This window comes from Myiozetetes cayanensis, unplaced genomic scaffold, assembly GCF_022539395.1.
Source record: "Myiozetetes cayanensis isolate MyiCay16 unplaced genomic scaffold, myiCay2020 scf18, whole genome shotgun sequence".
NCBI lineage: Eukaryota > Metazoa > Chordata > Aves > Passeriformes > Tyrannidae > Myiozetetes > Myiozetetes cayanensis.
In genome coordinates this window covers 9,005,739-9,024,290 of record NW_026087389.1, presented here as the reverse complement: position 1 = coordinate 9,024,290, position 18,552 = coordinate 9,005,739, and the positions used below count along the sequence as shown (strand labels likewise).

At 47.1% G+C, this 18,552-nt stretch overlaps 2 protein-coding genes across 4 annotated transcripts in view; one reads left to right on the top strand and one right to left on the bottom strand.

Annotated features, from left to right (window-relative positions):
- The window catches only part of ARIH2 (ariadne RBR E3 ubiquitin protein ligase 2), a 30,510-nt gene extending 27,681 nt beyond the window's left edge, over positions 1 to 2,829 (bottom strand). The window contains exon 1 of one of the 3 annotated variants that reach the window (XM_050313366.1): positions 2,695 to 2,829. The gene's annotated coding sequence lies outside the window, so the exon portion shown is untranslated. Of the gene's footprint in view, positions 1 to 2,261; positions 2,368 to 2,694 lie in introns of those variants that run through there. The other 2 variants (XM_050313368.1, XM_050313369.1) reach the window with 2 other exon arrangements.
- On the top strand, positions 2,689 to 13,905 carry SLC25A20 (solute carrier family 25 member 20). Its single transcript, XM_050313370.1, has 9 exons — positions 2,689 to 2,828; positions 3,479 to 3,571; positions 5,474 to 5,601; positions 7,799 to 7,889; positions 8,843 to 8,960; positions 10,117 to 10,189; positions 10,761 to 10,870; positions 12,097 to 12,221; positions 12,723 to 13,905. The coding sequence occupies exons 1-9, from the start codon at positions 2,724 to 2,726 to the stop codon at positions 12,783 to 12,785; spliced, it is 906 nt and encodes a 301-aa protein (XP_050169327.1). The 5' UTR covers positions 2,689 to 2,723; the 3' UTR covers positions 12,786 to 13,905.
- Positions 13,906 to 18,552: the final 4,647 nt, after the last annotated feature.

Below are 18,552 nucleotides of genomic sequence, written 5' to 3'. Positions count from 1 at the left end.
ATAGAACTTCAGAGGAACAGACACACAGTCTCTCCATATTGGAAGGAGACAGATGTGAAATCTGATTTGGCAGACACGAGGCAAACCTATATTGTCCCTCCCTCTACCCTGCTTAGAGTTAATGCATCAGTTCAGGGCTTAATCTCTATTGACACTGATCTCTTGAATAAAAGAAGTGATGGATCTTCACCTGCTAAAAGGAATAACTTATTTGAGACTCTAAACCCAGTGTGAACATGCCATCAACAGCCCAGTGTGCAACAGCTTTGTTCAGCCAACCTCAGATCATCACAAAGCCTGAGCAAATTTCACAGGTCAGGGAACTTCCCAAACTCACTCAGATCATCCCACACTCTGCAGACAAAAAAACCCCACCAAAACACTGGGTCCATTTGCTGTCCCAACACACGGCGAGCCACATCGAGCAGTGAGACGTTTGTAGATACCCAGGCAGAACAAAGGGCCTGCCCAGTACCTCCCAGTTCCACACCAGTCACTGGGAAGAGCTTGGAGGAGTGCAGACATCCCTCTGTGCCACCAACACCCTTGTGTGAACAAAGGGAGGAACACTTTGCGTGGGTAAATGGGGATATGGATCTATTAAGCAGAAAACAGTCTGCAGACTGGATGACTTCTGTGCCTCCTGTCCCAGCACTCTAGGGAAGAGCTCATTTCCAGCTTCACTGAAAATCACTCACGTGCAGGGAGAGGGAAGCCTCTGAGGACAAAGCAAAGGAGGATACCAGGAAAACCAGGAAAAGAACTCACCTCATCTACGCTCCAGCCCAGTGCCCACATAACAAACTCTGAATACAAACTAAACAGGACACAGCTAATACTTGATAGCAGGAACTTTTAAGACAATAAAGACATTAAGCTCAAAAAAAAAGGATCAAGAAAACAAAGAGTATTTAGAATAATCACCATAATCCCCAAGACCAGATAATAAAATTTTAAACCATATTTTAGATCGCTTTCCTACCCAGGGGAAGATGAGGCCCTTCATTACCAGCTTTGTCTGAGATACTTCTGTATCTTCACTAATACTGATACAATTTAGTCCCTCTCTTGCTCCAGCCTCTCGCAGAAGCTCCTGAACACACCCGCCCCTCCTCTCTGATCCCTGTCACCTCCAACAGAGATGCCCTCTCCCTGATTCCTGCTTTGCAACACAATTCCTAACAAGGTCTTCTGCAACACAAAGCCTTCAACTATGCCACCAACAACGGCATTATGTGATCCTACTTCATACCTTGTCCCACTGCATCTCTTTTTCCTGATTTCTTTCTGTCTCTGACTACCCCTGTGCGATTCCTCTAGAAAGTCTCTTGGAGGATGCTCATCCTCCTTTTGTGTTGACATTTCAGAGCCATTTAACACGCTTTTTCTTCTTTATTTATCTGAAACAAAGGAAGTGCAACTCAACTCTGCCTCCTGAACTACTTATCCCTGTACCCTTTAAATGGGCAGACGCCCTCCCTTTTCCCTGAAACCATCCACAGCTCCAGCTCCAGCTCCGTTCTGGCTATCAATGCTAATTGCACCTTCATCTTTGTCACCCAAACCCATAATCTGTGGATTATCCTCACCGGCCTCCTTGCATACGCAGCTCACACCTCGCCTTTCCTTCTCCACTGAGTTTTTAGAAGGGATTTTTTCCATCCCAAGATGGAGAAACCAGAAGATCTCCCATCCTTTTCCAACAGATGAGTCTGCAGGGACATCCTTGCAGCCATATCACACTCCCTCGTGAACGTCCACGCTCTCCTCCCGCTCTTCCAGTCTCGGTTCACACTATCACGACTGCCTTGTCCTTTCCACCTCATCTAATCCATTTCACCTCTGCCCTTTCTAACCCACCGCCGCTCTCAACCAGTTGTTTCACGCACCTCTGTACCCCACGGCACTCCGGGCTCGGGCAGAGCGGTGCCCAGCCCAGGGACATTACCTCGGCTCCCTTCTTTTGGAATGCGGGCGAGCCCAGACCCCGCGCTTGTCCCGCACCGCCAGAGCGCTGCAGGCTCGTGGGAGAGCAGCGCAGCAAAACCTGGCGGGAGCAGCGGAGGAAGCCAGAGACAGCCCCGCACAGCCCGCACAGCGCCCGCACAGCCCCCGCACAGCCCCGGGGAGCCCGAGAGCGCCGGGGCTGCGGCTCCTGCCGGGCGGAGCGCGGAGCTCAGCGCCGGGCACGAAGCGGCGGCCGCGCCTCCCACCCGCCGGCCCCGGCCCCAGCGGGACCCCCGGCCCGGCCCGGCACTTACCGGGCGGGCGGCGGAGCGGCCCCGGGGCTCCTCCTGCGCGCCGGAACCGCCGGCCCGGTGCGTCACCTCCGCCGGGCGGGGCGGGGCCGGGCCGGGCCACCGCGCGGGGCCGGGGGGGAGCGGCCGAACCACTGCGAGCGGGCGGGGGGAGCCGGCCCCGCGCCCCCGGGAGCGGCGCCAGCCCCCAGCGCGGGCTCGTCCGGCGGCAGCGCCCGGTGACAACGCCCGGTGACCGCGCCCCGGGGACAGCGCCCGGGGACAGTGCCCGGGGAGCGATCCTTCGTAGCGCCGCGCCCGCCCGCCCCGCGCCCGCCTCCCGGCGTGCCCCGCACTGGGGTAAAGGTCGCGGCGCCCAAGGGGCGGCACTGGCTCGGCGGGGACGCAGCGCCCAGCCGGCCCCGGTCCCGGTCCCGGTCCCGGCCGCGCTCCTCACCCGGTCCCGTGTCCTCGCCCACCGCCGCCATGGCGGAGCAGCCGCAGCCCATCAGCCCTCTCAAGAACTTCTTCGCCGGCGGCTTCGGGGGCGTCTGCCTGGTGTTCGTGGGGCACCCGCTGGACACCATCAAGGTGAGGCGGCGCGGGGCCGGGGGCGGGCGGCGCTCGGTGCTGTGCGGGGCGGCCGCGGGTGGACTACAGCTCCCGGCAGGCACCGCGCGGGAGCGGCGCTGGGACTGCAGTGGGACTACGGCTCCCGGCAGCCATCGCGGAGGCTGCGCTTCCGGTGCGCGGCGCGGGGAGGCGGGGCTGGACGCGCCTATCGCGGCAGGGCGCCCCCTGGCGGTGCGGAGGCCTTGGGGGTCCCCTCGGTACCCTCAAGTTTTTAGTGAAAAATCGGGAAAAGAGCGTCGTATTCCCGCCGCTGGAAGGGATTGGGAGTGGGGATGCTCCCGCCGGCACCATGCTGCGGCGGGGCCCAGCGCCCCTGGGCCTGGGGGAGGCCGGGAGTGACCCTGTGGGGGCACAACTCAGGGTCCAGAAGGGAGCTGGGTTTGTCATCCTGACGTCATCCCAAGGATTAATTAGTTCAATACATTAACTATTCAATACATTAAATTTCAATCTCTTCTCTTTTGCAAAGGGCTAAAACGACGTCAGTCTCTCTGTTGATACCTTCAAGGCCAGTCACAAACATACTCCATAATAGCCAGAGATGTTCTCTGAATCAAAGTTTAAGCAGTAATATTTAATAAAATAATGTTTTCCTCTCCTCTCACTAGGTCAGACTGCAAACCCAGCCTAAGCCACAGCCTGGCCAACCCCCACTTTATTCTGGGACCTTTGACTGCTTCAGAAAGACTCTTGTTGGAGAGGTACTGTGACACCTGCCAAAAACATCAGTTGTTCCTGTATGTCTCAGGAATGGAGTTGTGTGGGAATGTTGCCCTCCACAGACCGTGCAATTCTTGGGTTATCGGTTGAATTAATTCTAATTAAAACTCTTTAAGCGGATTACAAAACATGGGGAGTTCTTAGCATCCACACGGCCCAGGTGCACATCTCTTTGTTTTGCTAAGAAATGTTTTTGATTCAAAATAGCACGATATTAATATCTGAGGGTACAGGCTGGAGTGAATGTTGCAAGTTGTTTTTTGGCCTTATTGTGTTTGGTGGAGTCTTGCTCTCTTTGTTATTTGGAGTCATCTCTGGAAATCCTGAAATAGGTATTGACTTTTGTTTATACAAGTGGTACTTTTACTTTCTTCTATAAGAAGACAGAGGATCATTAATAGATTTTTTCTCTTTTTCCTTTTTTGAGAGCAGAGGATCAAGTAAAGAAGTTTTGTTAATCTTCTTCAGAAGGTGGACAGTGGTTTTCACTCCTAAATCATTTATATTATGTGACTGAACTAGCCTGTCTTGTTTTTAGAAAGGCACACATAGCCTTGATTGAAAGCTTTTAAGTGACACAGAACCCAGTTTTTGGTTTTGTAAGTTTTCCTTGCAGCCATTTACCTGTTGGTAGCTATTTGGAAACAATGGCTGTGCCTGAAGTCTAATTTCTAACTTCTGGATCTGGTTAGGTAACTCTGTTAAATGAAAGATCTGCCTCATATCTGAAATCTACTTTCATTGTGGTATTAACAGGTTGTTATATAACCAAAGTAAATCTTGCTTCCCTGGTCTCTCCCACAAAGGACTGGAATGCTGTGCCAGCTCTGAATCCCTGGCAGTTTTTAACACCCCTGCTGCAGCACAGACGTCAGAGCTGAGCCATAATAATAGCCTTGTGATGGGAAGTTCAAAAGCAGTGCTGCTTCTCCACTCCTACTCAATACTCATCCATTTCTATAATGAAAATTATTAAACCTCTCTGCCATGGCCTTTTCCTTCCCGTTGCTCATGGGGAGGCTGGGCAGCAGTGGCTCATCTCTGTCAGCCAGGTGCAATTTCATTGCAGAGCCAGTTGTGCCTGTACACACTCAGCATGTGCTGGGATGCACTGGTTTGTTGGGGCAGTGGGAAGAAAGGGGTGCACAGACCAGCAAATATTTAATTTGGGCATCTTGCCTTTATCTAGGAAGATAACTCTACTTTTTATTAGAAAAAGTTCGGTTCAAAGGCAAGAGAAATTAAATGAATGCAGCTACTGGGGTCTGCATTAGAATTTTTTCATGTGTGTAGTCTTAGAAGGGGAACATCAGGAATTTGTAAAACATCAGAAATATAACGTGTGGTGAAAAACTTTTGATTTAGGGTAGGAAGGAAAAAGTAATTTGCTCTTGAACCCGTTCCAACCTGAATTCATGTGGGGCATGAAGGAATTCAGGCTGCTCTCCCTTGAATTAAAGACTGAATTCAACATCTTCAGGTTCACTATCAGGATTTAACAACTCACCAATAAAACAGAGGTGTATTTTTGTATGTAGCTGAGGGACAGAGGGTTCTCTCTTGACATAATCTATTAAGACTTTTATTCAGGTGGCTTTTAACTTCACTTCCTCATGCTTGAGATGTACGTACAGGGTGACGGGTGTTGCCGTAGAAGGGCATCGATGGTGCCAAGTGTTTCCCAGGAAAGATAATTTCCCTCTGCAGCAGGCCCTGAGCCTCAGCTAAACATGTGTAACTGCAAATAAACAATAGACACCATTATCCCTCTGACCAATTTGACTGATTCTATCCTGGATTGTTGCCTTCCGCTTCTCAACAAGTTGAACTGTGCGCAAAGTTTATGCAAAACCAAGCGATTCTTGTGATAATGTTTCTTGCAGGGAATCCGAGGCTTATACAGAGGAATGGCAGCTCCTATTGTCGGAGTGACACCCATGTTCGCTGTGTGCTTCTTTGGATTTGGCTTGGGAAAAAGACTCCAACAGAGAAAACCTGATGACGTTTTGACGTGAGTTCCTGGGTTAATCAGGCGCTTGGGAAAGGCATCCTGAGGCTGTGGCTGTGCTGTCGCACGTTGAGTTGTGGTGTAAATTTGTCTCCCCTCCTAGGTTATAAATACAGTTCTAGAAAATAAAACACTCATGTTTTAATGCTTCTGGAAGCGTGGGATTGATTGCACAGGCTAAAAACAGACAGTGTGTGGGCAGGTGCGATGCAATTCCCTTTCTACGCAAGAAGGAGCCATTAAGGAACAATTCTGTTTTAGATGAGTAAAGTGAGAGTTATATAATTATTGCCTGCCAACAGTCTTGCTATTAACAGAAACTATGGGAGAAATAACTTAATGGTCAAGCAGTCTTGACAACATTCACGGCCCTGATTCTCTCTTCCCTGTTTGGTTGTGACTCTTGCTGTGTCCCTGCATGAGGATATAAGAACAGCCATAGAAATGTTTTACTGTTATTTCTGAAAAGAGCTGTTTATGAGCAGCCCTCCTCTCGGGCATGTCTAACCTTCTGGAAAAGCAATGGAAGCTGAGAAAACTTCTCGTGGCTTTCTACAAACCAACTTGGGCATGAAGAAAACCCCCTCACCCATAAAATACTCCCATAATGTCTTGCCAAGCTGTGATTTACAGCTCTACAGGAGCTGGGCTGTAGCTTAGCAACATTTTATTCCATTATTTGTGTGCTAGGTAGGAGCCCTGTCGGAAAGCAGGAGTCCATTGTGTGGAGCCAGGCGTGGTGGGGTGGGCAGGGGTGGTTTGGTTTCTGCTGGAGCTTTGCCTGCAGAGGAGCTGCCCAGGTGGTGTGAGCACACTTGGCTCAAGCCAACATGGAGCAAGTTCTGGATGGCTGGAGGGAGGCAGTGCTGAGGTGCTGGGGCACTGCTCCCTTACCCTCTGTTTTACCACAGTGGTGTCCTCGTGCAGGAAAGGCTGAAGGGTAAGGCCAGGGAGACAGTCAGGAGTGGGCAATACAAGGAAACAAATGGGCCATGGGCTGATTTCCAGCAGCCTGATCACCTCAGTGCCTTGTGTTTTATACACATGATACCAAAGAGAAGTTTTAAGGAGCAAGCTGGGGAAGGGCAGCATAGTTTTTTGAGTCTTTATGTAGAATTGCTCTGAAGAAAAGCAGTGGGAAAGAACAAATAAATAGAGGGTGGAACTGTCACTGTGCCCAACTGTGCTGCACTGCGGGTGCAGGCGCAACACAGTGAAGGAACAGTGAGCTTGGGACATGAGACCCAAAAATAAAGGTTAGACCCTTAGTGCTGTGGTTATGGGTCTAGAGGCAGGCAGGATGGTCATGGTTCCCCCGTGCTGATTTTAAAAGGAAGTTGTGGAAGGAAGAAGGAGAGGACAGGCTCGTCAGGTTTCCATCTTTTCTGGGGCTGAGTAATTCCAAGGTGAGATAGAAAACTCAAAGCTTAGTTGGAGCAGGAGGTACACAAGGAGTGGTGAGGGAGGTCTGAATGGTCTGGAGGATCTAATGAGAATTTAAGGGTCTTTACACTTAAATGAGTAAGAATTGGAATGGAATGCCATCTCTTGGGCAAGTGGAGAGATGCGGGATGTGTGGAATTCAGTTACAATGAGATGTTAGATCATCTTATGAGGGGAGGTAGCAGGAGGTTGGATGTAAAAATAATTTTATGATGGAGAAACTCAGCCTGTTTAAGGGATTCTTACCATGGAGACTGCCACATGAAAGCAGGTCAAGAATGTGTGGGATAATGGCAGGTTGGTAGGACAGACTTGACGATGGCAGAGGCTGAAGGAGTAAGGGAGTGAGAACTTACAGAAAGGAGGCTCCTGGCTGCACAAGCAGGAATATGTGTGGAATCTGGGGTCACTGAGAAGAGTATGGGAGACTGGAGGAGAAAGAGACTGTTGGGAATAAAAATGAATGGGGAATGCTGTAGCAAAAAATGCAAGTAGAAGGAATATTAGCACGTACAGTGTAAGAGCTGAGTTGTGGTTGCTGGGGGAACCAGAGCTTTGAATCCTAGAGATCTTAAATGTTTAGCTCTAATTATGCATTGATGAGGCACTTCTGCACTGATCAAAAGCAGTGGATGTGTTTCAACTTCCACTGCCAAGTTCACGTGGAACAGCATAACCTGATGATGCAGGGCTTTTTCTGCCCTTCGTTTCCTGTGTACTGTGTTGTGTTAGGGTCTCTTCTGTTTCCTCGAGGCAGATATCCTCAGCTGTTTGCTGCTGGCATGTTGTCAGGAGTGTTCACAACAGTAATCATGGCTCCAGGAGAGAGAATCAAGTGCCTTTTACAGGTAAGGTGTTGGATGATGGTGATGGGAATTTAATTTTAGGAGTCTTGTCTTTCCATAACAGGAATTTCTTCGGTTAGTGCATTTACTCTGTTCTGGTTTTTGGCAGGACTGAGACAACTGTCATTTAATGCATCTGTGTCACGAAGAAGCATTAAACAAAGTCACTGTGACAGTATAAGTGCGCATTCATTACTCAGTTCACTTTACAGAGCCCAAGCCTTATGCTATGGGGCATTTTATGAGGCATCAGTGGATGCCTCAGTCCACTGCAAAGTATAGAAAATTCCAGTTTTTCTGAATGAAACTTCTTCTAAAAAATGCTCAAACCTTCTAGATCAGAAACCTCTTTCTGGTGTAAAGATTTTCTGTTACTTTGACACTTCCCAATACATAGCTAAGGAGTGCATTTCAAGACAGCGTTCTGACATTTGGGTGGCTGTTAGCTCCGCACCTCCTCCAGGGTTTTTAAAGAATTGTTGGAAAACGTAAACCTGAACAAATGAAATGCCATCTTTAGCAGATGTGGGAAGCTTTGCTTATTTCAGACTATGCTGAACTCTGTTAATATGGTGATGGGTGGTCACATGTTAGTTCTGACAGACAGGATATTATCATGGAAGCTTTTACACACATACAAATTGTTTGAATTTCCCTGAACTATCTGAAGAGTACTTTTTGTCAGCGTAGAACTACCTAACTGTTTCAAATTTACACTGCAGAAAAATGAGGGAGAATCTATTCTCTGCATGGAACAGTAAACACATCCTCAGCTTGAATGTGAGAGAGCTGCTTGAGGAAGTGAGGTAGAGGTTTCATAGGCAGGAGTGCCTGTGGAACAAGCATGTGCTCCTTCCTCGCTGGAAACGTGCATGTGGCTTTCTAACTTTTAGGTGGATGATTGTGCATCAGCCAGAAACCTTCACTAGTCAGAAACTATCACTTTAATCCTTCAGATCCAGGCAGCTACAGGTGAAACTAAGTACAGTGGCTCTCTGGACTGTGCCAAGCAGCTGTACCGCGAGGCTGGGATTCGCGGGGTGTACAAGGGGACGGTGCTCACCCTCATGAGAGGTAACAGAGCTGTTCAGATCTCTTCTTGGGGGGGGGACTGTGGGATAAGAAGTCTGACACAGTATGGTAGATCTCACTGTCCCTTTAGCCAGTTGGAGGGGCTATGTCACCCCTTTTTTCTTTTTTTTTTTTTTTTTGCAGTCTGCAGAGCTACTCCAATGCCTCAAAGGGCCTGAGAAATAAACATGAGATTCTCAGTGAGTGAGGAAGAGATTAGATGACAAGGATCAGAGGGATATAGGAAGTAATTAAGATCTGAGAAGGCAAGAGGAATGAGAGACTTCAGGAGAGGAGCAGAGAGAACAAAGAGAAGAGAAAAACACAGAAGTGGGCTTTTTTAATTTTCTTCTTTTTTTTTTTCTTTTCTCCTTGAGAGAAGGATTGTGCCTGTCTGTGACTGTTGCTATATAATGCTGGCTGCTTTAAAAGATGTGATGGCAGCAGTTATGCTTTCTGCCCGCTTGAGTCTGGGTTATTTTGGACTGGGATGTCATGACCCCTCTCTCAAATACAACAACAACAAAGTAATTGTGCCAGACCTTGAATCCTTTATGTATTTCAGTAATTCCTCCTTTGAAAAGCTGAAGTTTCTGTATTTTGTTATCTTAGTTTAGGAATTTGTTCTATCCTCTGCTTCTCACAGAAGTGTAGCAGCCTGCAGTGTAACTCTGGGTTTGTCCCTATCAGCCAAAGGCTGGTTCTCCAGTTTAGGCATGAGCTCAGAATGGGCTGCAGGAGTAACTTAAAAAAATCCAAAATAAGACCCATCAGCTGCAAAAAAAAAATCCTAAAATAGAACCATTAGAACTAATAGTGTGCAAAACTCTTGAAAACTCTGATGTATTGTGCAGTAATTAGGACAGTTTAGAGCTGTTTCATCATTAGTCAAACAACCATCAGACAGGTTACAGCCTGGTTTGAAAGGCTGCTGACATAAAAGATGTTTTCCCAGTTCTTGCCTTGAGCACCTGCTCTCCCTGGGAAAGTTCAGACTCCTCTTTCTAGGGCAGCAGCAGATTTTATTTTGTTTGTAGAAGAGGTTCGGAAAGGGAATCTGGATGTACTTAGTGGTGTTGCTGGGCTGGCATGGGGCTGCTGTGCCTCCGGGCTTCGTTTGGTTTCCCACTCCTCACAGCCTTTGTTGTTTACCCACCAGACGTCCCGGCCAGTGGAATGTACTTCATGACGTACGAGTGGCTGAAGAACATTCTGACCCCTGAGGGAAAGAGGTCAGTGAAATCTCACAGTCATCACTTTCTGGACTTCCCAGGCTCTGCTGATTAATCTCCCCAGTTACGAAGAGACTTAGAGCAGTATCATCAGAACAAATTAAAAAAAAAAAATTGCTTTGGTCTGGGGTTAACTGACAATTAAAATAATATTCTGAGTTCTCTCAGATTTTGGTTTGGATCTTATTGGCCAAGTAAGGAATACTCAGAGTAGGTCTTCTTCCTTTCAATCCTGTCTGTGCAAACAGTGCTGGGGGGCATTCTTGGATTTTGGAGAGGTTTTTTTCTTTGCTTGTTTGGTTTTGTTTTTTTTTTCCCAGCAGTGTGTGTGCTGAATGAAAAGATTTGAACCTTTAGTGTGGAGCTGGTTCATTTTGCCTACGGGACTCTAATTGTTAGAAATGTTGCTCAGATACTGCACTCTGTCTGCAGCATTGTACTACCTTCTGGCTGTCAGCCAGGCTGCCTTTTTGATTGTCACCTTAGTCAAAACACACGAGTTTGACTTTTTAAATTTTTTAATTTGTTTTTTTTCACTTTTCCCTCCCATCCCACCCTGATCCTGCCACAGTGTGAGTGACCTCAGTGTGCCGAGGATCCTCTTTGCTGGGGGCCTGGCTGGCATCTTCAACTGGGCTGTTGCCATTCCACCAGACGTGCTGAAATCCCGTTTCCAGACCGGTAAGTTCCATGCCAGCATGTCATGGCCACACTCAGTGTGGTGCTCCAGGGAATGGAGGACAGTGATGGAAGATTCCGTCCAGGAAGCAGCATCTCTCAAGCGCTGCTTGAGACAAGTGCATGAAAAACCCAAGTGTGTTCTCAGCTTTTTAGTTGGTTTTCTCACAAGTTTTTTGCAAATCAGGCTGCACTTCTCTGTTTCTGACTTCCTGATATATAATGATCCTGGTTTGAGGTACCTGTACCTGTAGCCTGTGCTATCTGTAGCTTGTAGTAACAGGGTGTGGCTTGTTGGGAACATTGTTTTTGGACTGGCAGCTCTACTCATTCATGTTTGTGTCCTAATTACAGTGAGGATGGCCCTAGGCCTTGCACTTCAGCAAGGTTTGACAGATTTTTCATTGGTTTCTCTGGGAGTCCTGTCAATGAATAATTTTGATAAGGCTCCCCATAGTCTCTGTGGGCTCAGCTCTCCCCTGGACAGTGACCATTTCTACTGAGTCACAAATCATGATAATCTAGTGCAAGGAAACTCAACTTCTTCTCTGAGCAGTGGCTGCTGTGCTGGTCTGGCACTGCACCAAGAGCTGAAACACATCCCAGCACTGATCCTTGTTCCACTGAGCCAGTCCCCAGTGCTGCTGTGTGGATGATGTGGGTTCTGTTTAACTGGGTTGGTTTGTGGAGTACCTGTTCAGAGGGCTGGCAGAGGCAGCGCCTCCCAGAGCAGTGCCAGGAGAAGGAAGAAATTGTTCTTTGAGCAGAGCAATTTTTTAAAAACACCTCAGCAAATGTGTGTAACGTCAGCATTAAGACAGCCTGTGCTTTTCACTTGAAGTCTGTTGCTGTCCTTGGCTGGGACATGTAATAGGATAATTTTCTGTTTCTTATAAACCAGCTTCATCAGTTTTTATATCTGACATTCCTATCACCTCACTGCAGCTCTTGGAAGAGCTGCGATCAGCAGTGCAAGCAACAGCTCAGACTTCCAACCCTGAGAAAAGTTATTCCCCTTTCTTTCCTCCCCCAATGACTTGATGATGTAAATTCTTTGGTAATGGTAAGCACCTATCTTCTGTTCACTGAGCCTTTACTGAGCTGTCTGGTTTGTTTGTTTGCTGTAACAGTATGAACCTGTTGAAAACCCTGGGCTGTTACACAGGGCACATCCTTCAGCCCTTGTGACTGCCACGCATCTCGGCTAATGTGTTGTGTATCCCTTCCAGCTCCTGAAGGAAAATACCCAAATGGTTTTAGAGATGTGCTGAGGGAACTTATCAGAGAGGAAGGAGTGGCATCTCTGTATAAGGGCTTCACAGCTGTGATGATCAGGGCATTTCCCGCCAATGCGGTGAGTACATTGTGATTCTGGGTGGGTTTTGGAGACTTGGCCACTCACAGTGAATGTTTGCAGCCTGTAAAGGACATAACTGGCTGTTTACTCTTGTATCATTTCAGTGAGGTTCTTGTCACTGCAGGTATTTTTGGCTGTTGGTGTCCAGGTTCTAAAAATGTACTTTAGTCTAGGAGGAACAACAAGTAAACCTTCCTCTAAAGCTTTACGTGAAACCCTTTGTTGACTTTGTCTGACAGTTTGCTGATTTTACGTCCACCTGTAGAAAATGCAGTAAGTTTGGACTGGCTTCCCCTTCAGTAAATAATGAGCCTACTGGAGTCAAAGTTCTGCCTTTGTGTAGAGGGATATAGTAGAATTCTTGCCTCTGGTCCAAGATGTTTTTTGTCCTCTTCCTCCTTCTGTATCACCCACATCAGGTGTTCATAGTGCTGCATTTCAAAAACCTTGTTTGGAATGGATTTTTAGAATCCTTATTTGTTCTGTTCTCTTTTCCAGGCGTGTTTCCTTGGTTTTGAAGTCGCTATGAAATTTCTTAACTGGGTTGCACCCAGTCTATGAATTTGGAAGTCTAGAAATGAGAGAGGAGAAGGAAGAGAGTGCAAGTCTGCCTCAAAGGAATAAATGAATGATCACTTAACATTTCAGGAATGATTGTTTGCCTAATACCTTTTTGCCTTCCTCACATTCTTTAGGTGGTGCTATGTGCCATTCAGAAATGCAAGCTGTAGCTCTGAAACAGAGTTGGTGAGGAGTTAGATGTGATAGACCTTCTGAGCCAGCCTACCACGGCAGTAACACTGACAACAGGCAGCTGTCACTGTCACACGCACTACCTTAAGTACTTCCTCATGGAAGAAGGGGACACATCTTAAAATGTAATTCTTTACTTACTGAAGAAAAATGTAGCTATTAATGCTGAAAAACATCCTTAATTGTTTGGCAGCAGGTACTTAATTCTCAGGGCATAAGTCAGCAGCTGCACATACTGGTGTCTGCAAGCAATGTCAGCCAGTGTTCTCATCTCCTGTAGTTTTTCAGTTGTGGCTGTTTCTCTGTTGACAGTGGTTTTAATCTTCTGTGCATGTACAGCAGCAAACACAGAACTCAGCAGGCGAGGCCAGAGCTGTTTCAGTGGGTTGGGAGGTGTTGCAGGTACCATATCAGGTCTTGCACACTGATCTTTTCTGTGGAACTAGGACACAAAATGCATCATGCTTAACATTTGTACTAAGCTTTACTGAGGCAGCCGGTGAGGAAATGTGTTTGATTAACCTGAACTTTTCTCTGAAATCCCTCTCTGTGCCACTGAAGATAGCCCAAATGTGATTTCAAAAGTACAGCATGGTTCATAGTGACCCATGATATATTTGATTAATCGAATACTGTATCCTGGGATTCAATCCTTTACATTGACCTGAGAAAATTTAACAGCACTTCCAAGAGCTGAATTTCTGTGACACAAAGGGGACACATGAAGGGGTTGCTGGCTCTGCAGTCTTGTGTAACTTTATTCTTTCTGCTGTTCCTTGTTTTTCTCTTAATATTATTAAACATAATCACATTTTCATTTGAGAAATGACTAATAACTAAGAAGCAAAAAACAACTTTTAATTTCTTTTGTTTGTGATGTTTTGTTTGTTATTGTAACTCAATAAAGCTAGCTGCTGCTTGGCTAGAATGTGTGCTTTGATTTATTTACTTTTTGCATGGTCATGCATGCTCAGTTTTGCAAAAGTTTTCCAATTCTTAATTCTGGGATGTAGTTGGGAAATAAGTTACACTGTGCTGACTTTGGTTGTTAACCCCTTGCCTTTTAGCTTTTGGGTTTCTGACATGAGCCCTGGAAAGAAATGTTATGCACTTGGTATGTTTGTCATACGAGTCCTGTTAGGTTCTGTGTTGTGGATGCAAGTTTTTAACCATAAAGCAAGACACTAAATAACACAGCTTGGAGCAAATAACACACTTTGTGGAAAGTACTTGGCATGCTCTGTTGGCCTGTACCATGAGGACACAGTTTTCACTTCGGCTTTCCACAGGCAAGGTCAGGCCTGAAAACTCCCCACCCAGATCTGCTGAGAAACCTTGAATGCTGCTTTCCTTTCCAGTTCTTTGGAAGGACCAGAAGGGAACCCGCCTTCCCCAGAGTCCACATCTCGTGTTTCACAGGGTGGGTGGGGGGTGTGAAATGAATGGGATGACCCCTGGTGTGGGAAAATCTCAGACACTTGGAGCTGTCTCCACATTCTTGCTGCTGCCATACCCAGCACAGCCCTTCCCCATTCCTCGCTGCTCAGGAGTTCAGGAGTGGCTGCTGCTCCTCCTCAGTCATTGCAGCTATGGATGAATGAAATACTTAAAGCATGAACACTGAGTTAATACTGGTTTGGAGAAGTAATGATTAAAGGGCATGAACCTCTTAAATGGTTTTAATTACAATTTTGAGTTTACTGAAACTAAATCCAAGCTAGTTTCAAGCGGATCGGGTCTGCTTTAATGGCTCTGTGCTACCTCACCACCAAACACTACCCTCTACTGCTTTGAGGGCTACTTTGGCCCCTTACTGATGGTGGGGCTGTGGTACCTAGAAGCAACTTTCATCTTTAAGAAGTGTTATAAAGCTGGATTTTTTCCCTTTCGTTTTACTTACATGTTTCAGAAATACTGACACTTCCTGGGAGGACTGATGTGCCTCTTCTTTCTTGCAATTCCAGACACTGATGCTTAAAGCTGCCCATTCCAATTGCCCTGTCAAAGGCATCCTGATCTCCTAACCTCCCTGGGAGCTGGGAAGAGCTGAAGCAGAATCCTGGTTGTAAACGCTGCTCTGGGCTGGTTCCTGAGGCAGGTGCCCAGCAGGTGGCTGTGGGGAGGTGCCAGGGGGATGGACAGTCCAGCAGGTCCAAAGGCAAGGTCAGAGGTTAGGAAGCCAGCCCAGCAGCTGCTGCTGGCAGACCACTGGGTTACTTGAGCCACTTGCAGCTTTCCAAGTTGGGCTGCAAAGGTTTCACATCTCTTTCATGATGGACAGGCAGCTGGAAGGCAGGAGCCTCTTCTCCCCATCTGCCCTGCTGAGGAGGGCTGTGATTCCCCAGGCCTGGTGATGAGCTGTGCACTGTGGTTAGTGCTCCTTCCCATATCAGTCCTATCAGTCTGGAGCGCTGCAGACCGTGAAAAACATATAATTCTTGAAGACCAAATCAGGGACTAATAATGCCTTGGATTCAGCTGCTGCCTCTTGCTTGGTGCCCAGCACTTACCTTGGCTCTGCTGTCACCAGCTGAGCCTCGCTGGTCATGGCCTTAAGCAGCACTTGCTCTGGAAGAATGAAGTATTCCCCACACTCTCTAACACTTCAGTTGTTACTAGTAACTATAAATTCTCTTCCTTCTTCCAAACTATCCCTCCAAATATTTATTATTTTTTAAACATTTCAGTTCCTTTTCCCAGTTTGACTTATCTTAATCATACTCTTCCCCACTCCAAGATTTATGCAGAGCTTTGTGTTTTGCATGATAACATTCTGTTGTTTAACGTGCTTGATTTCACTTGGTGCTTTTAGCTAAGTAAAATATGGCAGGAGACAATCAGAGATGAGGGGCTGCTTTCCAACAGCTGTGGCAGGAGAAGAAGAGCTTTGCAAAGGCTCATCAGACATATTTGCTTGCTTGTTCAAAAACTGAAGCCAAGGCATCCTGGAAATGTTTAAAGATCTGCTTATGTCATTAAAGATTCTGCCATACAAAATTTGCCATTTCTTTGCCCCTGGCATTTCTGTGTGCATCCTCAGAAAAAAGAGAGGGATTTTAACACAGGTGCAGTTTCCTGGACCCTGAGGATTCCTTTGCTTTCAGAAGCCCAGATTTGCATTCAAATGTTATTTTCTAATTGTCCAGGTTGTTGTGGGAATTCAGGCAGTGGATTTGCAGTTTAGGGGCACACAGTAAGAGTTGGTACACTGGGTACCAGCAAAGGATACCAATGATATTGGCTTTTATGCTGCTTGGGCTCGTAGCATCTGGGTTTGCTATATCAAAATCAGTGTAGAGTTCTACAAGACTTTTGTGCTGTACATCTCCCTAGCCCGTTCTGTTTTGATGCAAGTGATTTTTTCAGTGGTGATTCAAGGTGCCTGGAAGTATTCCAGAAGTAATTAATGATAGGTAAATCTCCTGTGCTTGCATTTCTCTGCCCATTGTGTGCATACTCAGCATTGCTACAGTGACAGAAAGGTCCTTGGAGTACCCCTGGCAACTCAGTCTTGATCAAATTTGTCTAATTAAAGGCAGCTGCCAGTGGGAGGCACACACAGTACAGACTCTCCAGTTTGGAAAGGACATTGCAAAGTATATCTTACAAATGGTGAGTAATGTGAAGAGGTGCATTTACTCATATTTCTCACAGGACAAGACATACAATGTGTCCAGTGAGGACATCAAGCAACATTTAAAATAAAAGTACTTTTTATATCTTGTGTATCTTATATCAGGCTCATTAGCTATATAGGTCATTGCAAATGAATGCAAAAAAAATATTATGGAAGAACAGTTTAAGAATGACTGAAAACTGATAGGGCTGCAAAGCCTTGGCACAAGATGTTCCTGAATTGCTGGTTAATGGGAGCTGGGAGAGTATGCTATGGGAGGCATAAAGAGGATTTTATTTCTTGTGTTCTTTCTGTAAGCATCTGATGCTGGACACTGTAGGATGGAGGAGTAGACAGACCTCCAGTCTGATCTTTGACAGTTTGACTGGTGTTCTTCTCATGAAATGATGAGCAAACCCTGACTAATTCTGTGGGGTCTGCACAGAGGAGGATGGGCTTCACCCTGTGCCTTCCCAATAACAATGTACCCTAGGACACAGCACTACTTACAGCTTTGCATGTGCCCAATTGGCCTCTAATGGTTCAGTTTTCCACTTTACATTGTTCCTACTATCTGCTGCCTCTTAGGTAAGAGGAATCCTATGTCAATAGCCTCTTCATGCAGGTGAGAGACCAGTTTTGTGCACAGCCTGCGCAAAGTAGCTTTCACCACTATACAGTTCACAGGATGACAAAGGAATTTAGGCTGGAAGGCATCTCTGGACATGGGCCAGTCCAGCCCTCCTGCTCAAAGCAGGGCCCACTAGAGCAGGTTGTCCAGGCCTGTGTCCAGCTGGATTTTCAATATCTGCAAGGACAGAAACTCCACAGCTTCTTTGGACAACCTGCTCTGGTGTGCAATCACCTTCACAGAAAATCAGTTCTGTGTCTAAGTGGAATTTCATGTATTTCAGCATCACTGGGTCCCACTAAGAAGAGTCTGGGCTCCATCTCCTCCTAAATTCCCTCTCATCAGGTATCTCTACACATTGGTAAGATCCTCATGGAGCCTCCTCCAGGCTCGAACAATTCCATCTCTCTTGGTCTCCTTGTGTTGCAAATGCTCCAGTTCCTTCATCATCTCTGTGGTGGCTCACTGGGCTGCTCCAGTACGCCTCTCATGTACTGGGGAGATCAGAAGCCCAGAACTGCACTCAGCACTCCAGGTGTGCCCTCCCAGTGCTGAGTGCAGGGAAGGACCATCTCCCCTGCCTGCTGGCAATGCTCTTCCTAAAGCAGCCCAGCAGGCTGGTGGCCTTCTCTGCCACAAGGGCATGTTCATGGCCCGTGTTCCTCATGACATCCTGCCTCCAACCATAATGTGTGACCGCACTGCTGGCTTGTACAGGCCATGGACTAAAATGCCTGCTGGGTCAGTGGCTCAGAGCCACCTACACTGTGGCACTGTGCTGGTGTCATCGGGTGTGCTCAGCACCAAAGGGCTTTGACAGCACTGCCCAACTCTCCTGGCTGAAAATAGATCCTCCTGCCCTGACAGCTGTGCCCTGGGGACTTTTCCTCCTGACCCAGAGGATGGCAGGGAGATGCCTGCCTTGCATCCAGGGGCTTCCCAGGAGGGTGGATGTAGGAATTGCTGAGATTCCTGCCTCTTCTCTGCTCTCTGGGATGCCTTTTGGGTGGTTGGATCATGGGTGGCTGTGCTCATTCACAACATCAGGTTCATTGCCTGCTCTGTGGCCCCAGGCGTGGCTCTGTCTGTCCCCATTTTACACCACACTTTGTCTTTTTGCCCAGCAGACCCTGCCCTGAGAAAGCTGCCCAGTGAAGGGGAGGAATGGGCTGCCTGATGCTGGGTGCTTGAAATGGAAAACTGTTTCTAAATTAGGGAGATTTGTGTATAAAACTGAGGACATTTTCCATTACCTCAATCTGTTAGAATAGTTCTGCAAGTGTATCTCAAACCTGGTAAAAATGTAAACATTAAGTGGACATTGGACA